This window comes from Dioscorea cayenensis, chromosome 2 (genome assembly GCF_009730915.1).
Source record: "Dioscorea cayenensis subsp. rotundata cultivar TDr96_F1 chromosome 2, TDr96_F1_v2_PseudoChromosome.rev07_lg8_w22 25.fasta, whole genome shotgun sequence".
NCBI lineage: Eukaryota > Viridiplantae > Streptophyta > Magnoliopsida > Dioscoreales > Dioscoreaceae > Dioscorea > Dioscorea cayenensis.
The window spans coordinates 23,617,668-23,625,842 of NC_052472.1; the positions used below are offsets into that span (position 1 = coordinate 23,617,668).

The window sequence follows — 8,175 nt, forward strand, 5'->3', positions numbered from 1 at the left end:
ATTGACAACTTCAGTGATCTTATTAAAGAGTGGTGGGATTGGCCCCATTATCATGGTTGTGGGGCGTTCATCCTTGCTAAGAAAATAACGCACATTAGGGATTACCTTAAGCGTTGGGCAAGAATTGAATTCGGATCGATAAAGTTGAAAAAGTTAGCTTTATTACATGACTTGGACAAATTTGACTTGACTCGTGAATCGCGCCCTCTCACGATGGCTGAGAATGCCAATGAGATCAATTTAAAGAAGGAAATGGGACTTATTCTCAAGCAGGAGGAAGTCTATTGGAAGCAAAGGTCTAGGGTGACTTGGCTTAGAGAAGGTGATGAGAATACCCGTTTCTTCCATGCTGTTGCTAATGGAAGACGAAATAGAAATTAACTGGTCGAATATTGCGTTGATATCGAAAAGACAAAACCCTGAAGATCCTTCGCATTATCGTCCGATCAATCTTATTAACTCTACCCTTAAAATTCTTTCAAAGCTTCTGGCCAACAGACTTGGGGGCAAGATTGATGAGTTGGTTGATACGATGCAATCCGCCTTCATTAAAGGTCGCTGTATCATTGATAACATTGCTTCTGCACAAGAGCTTATCTTCTACATGCAGAAGAACCGCCTTCCTGGCCTCATCTTTAAGGTGGATTTCACTAAAGCATTTGATAATGTTGAGTGGGGTTTCTTGCTGGACCTTTTGAAAGCGCGGGGCTTTAGTGATAAGTGGGTGGGATGGATTAATTCTATCGTCCTTTCTTCCAAAGCCAAGTTTCTCATCAATGGTACACAAACTGGCTATGTTAGATATCGGAGAGGTCTAAGGCAGGGGGATCCTCTTTCTCCACTGTTGTTTGCTCTGGCTGTGGATGTCCTCAGCACCATGTTCAATAATGCTCTAAATTCGAACATCTTACACGAGGTTGCGTTAGGTCATTCTGGAATTAAGATGTGTCATCTACAATATGTGGACGATCTCCTGATAATGACAACTGGGGGTGGGGAGGACCTCAGGATTATCAAGCTGATTCTTTACTTATTTGAAGGTCTTTCTGGATTAACGATTAACTCGGAAAAATCGTGCTTGTACACCTCTCGGAGAAATTTGGATCCTCAAATTCTTCTCGCTAGGACGCTACACTGTTGTTCGGGGTCCTTGCCTCTCACCTATCTTGGGATTCCCATCTCGGGTGGTAGACCAAGGAAGCAAGATTGGGATGTCCTAATTGCTAAAATCAAATCAAGGTTGGAGGCTTGGAAATCTAAGCTCCTTTCTTTGGGAGGAAGGCTCATGCTAATTAACTCGGTGCTTACTGCGATTCCCACTTACTGGATGTCGATCTTCAAGCTCCCGTGCTGGGTCACTAAGAGTATTGAGAGAATTAGGAGGGATTTTTTGTGGTCGGGTCCTGAGCACCAGCATCATAAAATTCGGTTGGTCAATTAGACTAGGCTTTGTCGACCAAGGAATATTCTTAATGTGGCTAACTTCAACAATGCCCTCCTTGGAAAATGGTGGTGGAAGCTTATCTCAGGAAAACGGTGGTGTGGTGAGGCTAACTTTCATGAAAATTACTTTAAGAGAGCCCCTTGCCGGAACCTGTATCAGAAATATAGTTGTAAAAGATCATTTCTTTGGAATGGAATTATTCAAACATTACCTGCTTTTAGGGTGAATCTTGTTGCGTCTGTGGGTAATGGGGCTAACACACTTTTCTGGTTAGACAATTGGGTGGAGGGTCGAGCACCTGCAGACATTTGGCCTCACCTCTTCCTTAGCGCCCCCAATAAGGAGGGCACTGTCAGGGACTTGGCTGGTAGAGCTGGGGGTCCTCCTCTGAGGGATTCCCCTTGTATCAGAAGTATTATTGACAACCTCACCAACAACCAGTCCCTAGATCGAAGGCATTGGAGATTAACAACGAATAAGGTTTTCACTGTTAAGTCCTTCTATAACTTCCTAAATGATGGCGGACTTCGGTGTCGGTGGACCCCTATCATCCTTAAGGGCTATTGTCCAAACAAGGTTAGCCTGTTTAATTGGCTTGCATGGGATGATAAGATTCTGCCCTTAGAGAACCTTGCGCGGAAAAGATGTAATTTTGTCCTAACGACCACGTGTGTGATGTGTCATTCGGCGGTTGAGTCAACTAATCATCTGTTAATTCTGTGCCCTGTGGCTCGTCACATTTGGGATTTCTTTGGACAGCTTTTTGATGCCAGACGTAGCCCCGATTCCTTGTATAATTTATGGGGAAGTTGGCGTAACACTCTTAAGAAATCCGTGGCATTGTTTTGGGACTTACTGCTTAGAGCTATTACTTGGAATCTTTGGCTTGAGAGAAATGCCCGAATTTTTACTTCTACTTGTACTGCAACTGCTACCATTATTATTAAAATCATTCATATGGTACTATTATGGTTGAATGCAGTGCCCGATTCCAAAAAGGCAAAACTGGAGGAGCCCATGAAGAAAATTAAGCGGAGTTTGGAGTTCCTCTCTTCTAGAGATGCGGAGCCAGGTGCTCTCCCGAAGTATGATTCTTCCCCGAGAGGTGTCTAGTTGCTGAGTTGGTGTTTCCCTAGAGAGGTTCTTTCTCTGGGTGGGATCTTTTATGTTTCTGTTTTTTGCTCTGGAACTTTTTGTCACTAGTGTCTTCCACTTCTTGTGGGTTGTTTGACACTGGTTTGGTTCCTTTGTTGTTGTTATCAGTTGTTGTTTTTCTTAATATATGTGGTTTATCCACCTTTTATCAAAAAAAAAAAAATATCGTTGGGTTATGAAGCCTTTCGCAATGTTCAATTTTGCAAAATCTATTTTATAAATTTAATTTGTGAATATATCATTATTTTTAAAAGTTGCTGATCAATCAAACTTTTATCTTATTTTATTTTATTTTTTGATAATTCATTCACCCTTCAACTGAAGGAGTTGAATTCTAAGTCGCCCACGTGGCGTTAAATGCCTAACTCCTCCATCATTATGATCATGGCTCAATGAGATTAAAATCAAATGAACAAAGCTGTAATTTTTCTTTCTTTTTTTTCTTTTTCTTTTTGTTTTTTATTTACTTTAATTTTGTTTTGTTTTTTTGGTGAGTAAACCACAATTTTATTGATTTTAACAAATACATAACTATTAAAAAAAAAATAAGTGTCCACTAGATAGGAAAATAATAAGTATAAAGCTGTGATTTTCCCACTTGTATCGAAAAAAAAAATAAAAATAAAAATTATATATATAATTTGGTTTTATCATAATGAAGAAATCATGATTTTTGTTTTTCTCCCTGTTGGAGGCGTCGCTGAAAGGATCAATACCAATACTGCATTGTATATAGGATGTCAAATCTTGTGTGTCATACAAAGAGCAAGAAGCTAATTAAGAGAAAAGCAAAAAGGCATAGGATACCTTAACAGAAGTTTACTGTGGAGAACATGGAATATATTGAGTGGAAATTATTAGACTTGCTCTTGGATCTCTAATTGGTATGCGTATATAAGAACCATTCCTCCATTCAGTTTCAACAAGCAATCATCTTTATAGTTTTATTTTCTGATTGAATCCTCATGGGCAAATATGCATTAATGTTTACATTGTTTTATGCCCCGTTCTTTTCCAATGTTTTAGTTCCTTTTACAGGCATGGTTATGGCAACATGCTAAGTTCGGTTCTTGATGACCAATATGAGAAGAAAGATAGCCAGCTTCTCACCTATGTTGTTCAAGTCAGAAAGCAGAAGCACCATGAGCTGCTTGGTGATGAAGATGTAAAAGATTGGCATAGATCTTTCTTGCCAAATACTAGTCTTGACACTGGTGAGCCAAGGTTGGTTCACTCCTATAGTAATGCAATCAGTGGATTTGCTTTAAGACTAAGACGCACGGAGTCCATGGAAGGGTTCTTGATAGGCAGACCATCTTGTACACTAAAGCTCGCCATAACCCATACAACAAGTTTCTTGGCTTTAGATTGTCATAGTGGTTTATGGCCTGACTCGTTTATGGTCTCAGGAGTCAGTCATCATTGGTGTTCTTGACAGTGGTATCACTTCAAACCATGCTTCTTTCATGGATGATGGCAAAATGGTGCCTAAAGCCCTCAAATGGAAAGGGGCTTGTGGCTTCTGAAACAAAACACTATGCAACAACAAGCTCATTGGCTTTATGGCATTTGATGGCTCAAAAAAATCTTCACCAAAAGATAATAAGAACAATGGCCATGGGGCGCATGTTGCTGGCATTGTCATTGGAAATTTTGTTGATAACACTGATGTTCTTGGGCTTGCCAAGGGCACCGCATCAGGCACATCACCTAAAGCTCATCGTGCTACCTATAAGGCTGGCTACATGGGAAACAATTGCAATAGTGCAGATATTGCGGCAGCTGTAGATGAAGCCATTAAAAATGGAGTGGATATTCTCAATCTTTCTTCGGGATACTTAAACCCCTCTCCGTTCTATAATGATGACATAATAATTACAATGATCTCTACTGTTAGAGCAAAAATATTTGTTTGTATGGCTGTAGGAGACATAGGTCCTTAATCGAAACTTTCTTTGGAAAAATTTTGCCCCATGGATCCTTATTGTTGGAGCTATCACCCATGATAGGAGGGTTAGTGCTACCGTCAGACTTGGAAATGGTGTGGAAGTTGTGGAGAATCTGGATACCAACCAAGCACATTCAATGCTACAGCTAACATCATTTTTCAGGGCTTTAGAGGTCAAAATGGCACACTAGGATGCAAGAAAGATCCCTTCAATAATACTAACGCAAAGTGAAAGATAGTTCTATACTCGATTGAAGAAGCCAAGCACAGAGACATAAACGTCCATGTCAAAAATGCTCGAGGGGTGGGGATAATAGCATTGGAGACATTTGTGCAAGGAGCTACTACTTTATCTTATGATTATGTACTCCTAATAGCTCATGCCAACTACACTACAACACACAAAATTGTGAATTATTTCACATACTCTAGCTCAACTGCTACTGCAATAATTACATTTAATGGTACAAATTTTGGAGCACGACCATCTCCCACAGTTGGTTACTTCTCTTCAAGAGGTCCATATGCTTACAATGGTGGCATAATAAAGCCTAATATCCTTGGACCTGGGGCGAATATCCTTTATGCATCATGGCCAGTTAGACCTGGACCAAATCCGAATGGTCCTCCAGGTTCATATTTCAACTTTGACAATGGAACATCAATGGCCACACCTCATCTTAGGGGGATTGCTGCACTACTTAAGAACACTCACAAAAATTAGTCGGCAGTAGTGATCAGGCCAACAATTATAGCAATTACCAACATGATTGATCTTGATGGAGACCTAAGTCTTGATGACTATAATGAGCATATCAATTATGCAAATGCATTTGACATGGGTTCAAGACAAGTGAATCCTGGTGCAGCCGATGACCTTGGACTTATTTACGATATATATAAACCCAAACAACTACTTTTAATACCTTTGTGGTCCAAGATACAATGACGAACAAGTTTCAATTATCGCCTATAGTTTAGTTCAATGTTCTGTTGTTGGCAGCATTACTCCTAAGGATCTTAACTATCCATCAATATCAATATCTATATCCCTTGAAAACAAAGTTTGTTAATCTCACACTAACAAATGTTGGGGATGCTAATAAGATTTACAACATAGATGTTGAAGAACAATAAACAGTCAGTGTAGTTGCCTCTCTATCTTCAATTCAATTGTTAGGAATTGGCGAGAAAAAGAACATCATTATGGAATTTAGCTGTCACGCCCCGAACCCGAAGCGTTGACAAACGACCGCATACCTATAAGGTCATAACCAAGTAGACTCGCAAGGCCTAAATACATGTCTCACACTAGATAAAACAACATTTGACAAAGACACTAACTTTCAAAATCAACAGAGAGGCACAAAGCTTGAAATACAATGAAAACAAATAACAAGTGTCTCACACGACAATTAAACAAAAGACAAGAAGTTCTAAGTCCACAACAAAGGAAGTTTATTAACTTGATAAACACTAGATGGCGACTTGCTCACGACCTCGCTAAGCTGTCCACCACTCAACCCTACTCCTGATCCGAAAGGAAATGAGAACAACTTAATGAGTTTGGGAGCCCAGTAAGTAACGACTAAAAATATCGGAATCACAAAATGTTCAATAATCTTTAAAAACATTCAAAATGTAACATAATGAAAATAAATATCAAAATGAACCCAGAAATCAGAAATAATTTAAAAGAGATTTAATTTACTAAAATAATGAGCATATAAGTCCCCCAAACAACTAATGCCAAAACAAAACATCAGAACTCATTTATTTAAACTCGGTGACTCGAGTCAAATTTCAGAACTCATATGTTTACCCTCAGTGACCCAAGCAAGAATATCAGAAGCCGTTATTCTTCACCGACAGAATGGTGCGAAACTATAGTTTTCATGTCAGAAGTACGTGTTGATACGGTCAATGTTTAACCCCCAGTGACAGGGTTATTGCACTGTTAATTGGGGACTACGAATTTCTATACAAAAATATATCAGTACTCCAAAATTATCGTCAACACAGAAACACTGAAATTCTGTGATCCTGTTTTCTAATGGAAATAATTCCAATTATTTCAAAATAAAATAATGCTAATTTTTACAACAATATTTAGAAATTTAATCAATCACGTGATAACAATAATTAGTATTTAACAAGTATATAAAAATACTTCATTAGTTTCCATAATAGAGGGAAATATGGTAACTGGAATTCTGATAAAAAATTAAACAAAATCAATTTTTCATTAAAGCCCACAAAAGTCAGAATAGCTAACTGAAGATTTGATAAAAGTTAAATAAAATCTTTTCATAGATGCTCACATAACAAAAATTAAATAACCATTTAAATAATTGATTTAAATATCAATTAAATAAATCAGAATTTAAAACCAAATAATTAAATAACTAATAAAACTACAAACAATGAGGAAGTTAATAAATTTTAACTAAAAACTCAATGATTAAAAAAAATATATCAATAACAAGATAAATAAGTGAATAAAATTGGTAATTTTTCAAGAGTCGAAATGCATATACATACAATTTATATGTGGTGTACTTACCTGGCTAGCTAACACCAAAAACTGCAAGCACCCCGAAATTAGGCTTCCACAGAATACCCTATAATTGAGAGCACATTCCAAGGATATTAAGGCATTAAATATACTATATACTAAACATTTCTATAGATATACAGTGAACCAAGTTCCTACATTAACGATCACAATACTTAAAACATCCAACAATCCAATATATATACACATGTGTGTGTCTTAACAATTCATACATAGAACTACCACTGATCCCTATGAAATCAAAGTAAGCACAGTATCTAATCAGTTTAATATATATATATATGTGTGTGTGTGTGTGTGTGTGGGTGTTAAACAAGTGAACAAATTGTGGATGACTACGTTGGAATTTAATTCCACTCCATCCCTTAAACATGTATATACACATAAATATATATATTTTAAATAAGCATACACAGAACTTCAACTGATCATCATATACATCAATTTTTTTTATATTATAAACATTAAAGATACTTTCAAAAGTCCTTATTGTTCATGACTTTGAGTGGTTGGGGTGAATTACAAAGCCCACATGTGATTAATCTAAACTATCCTCAGATTACATGGACACTTATTATAATTCTCTTTAAAAAAAAATCCAAGGCATATACATTTAAAACAAGAAAAAGAAGATCTACACTGGACTTCTAAAACCTTTTTATTAAAAAAAATTCTATTGATTTCCCAAGCATCAGAGAAATGAATAAATAGGTAATATATATATATATATATATATATATACACACACACGTCAATATGAGATATGAATTATGCTATCTCATGTTAACACATCCAGAACACATTCAAAAGCTTCATGTGATCACTAAAACTGAAGCATATGAAATATTTTGATACTTAATGGTTGCTAAGGAACACACAATGAAGGCATTCGGATGAAATAATTTAGCGCATACTATATCAAATTGTTCTCAACAAGTTTCAATTTAAAAGAAAAATAAAAGATATCCTAGTAAAAACCTACAACTTGGCCAAAGATTCGATGAAGAAAATGCTTACGTCACAACATAAGTGACACAAAACCCTTGACGAAGA

The 8,175-nt window shown here is 36.9% G+C and overlaps 1 protein-coding gene across 1 annotated transcript; it reads left to right on the forward strand.

Moving 5' to 3' along the window:
* The first annotated feature begins 4,161 nt into the window (after nucleotides 1-4,161).
* On the forward strand, nucleotides 4,162-5,271 carry LOC120275408 (subtilisin-like protease 4). The gene is made up of 2 exons (XM_039281971.1): nucleotides 4,162-4,534; nucleotides 4,925-5,271. The coding sequence occupies exons 1-2, from the start codon at nucleotides 4,162-4,164 to the stop codon at nucleotides 5,269-5,271; spliced, it is 720 nt and encodes a 239-aa protein (XP_039137905.1).
* Nucleotides 5,272-8,175: the final 2,904 nt, after the last annotated feature.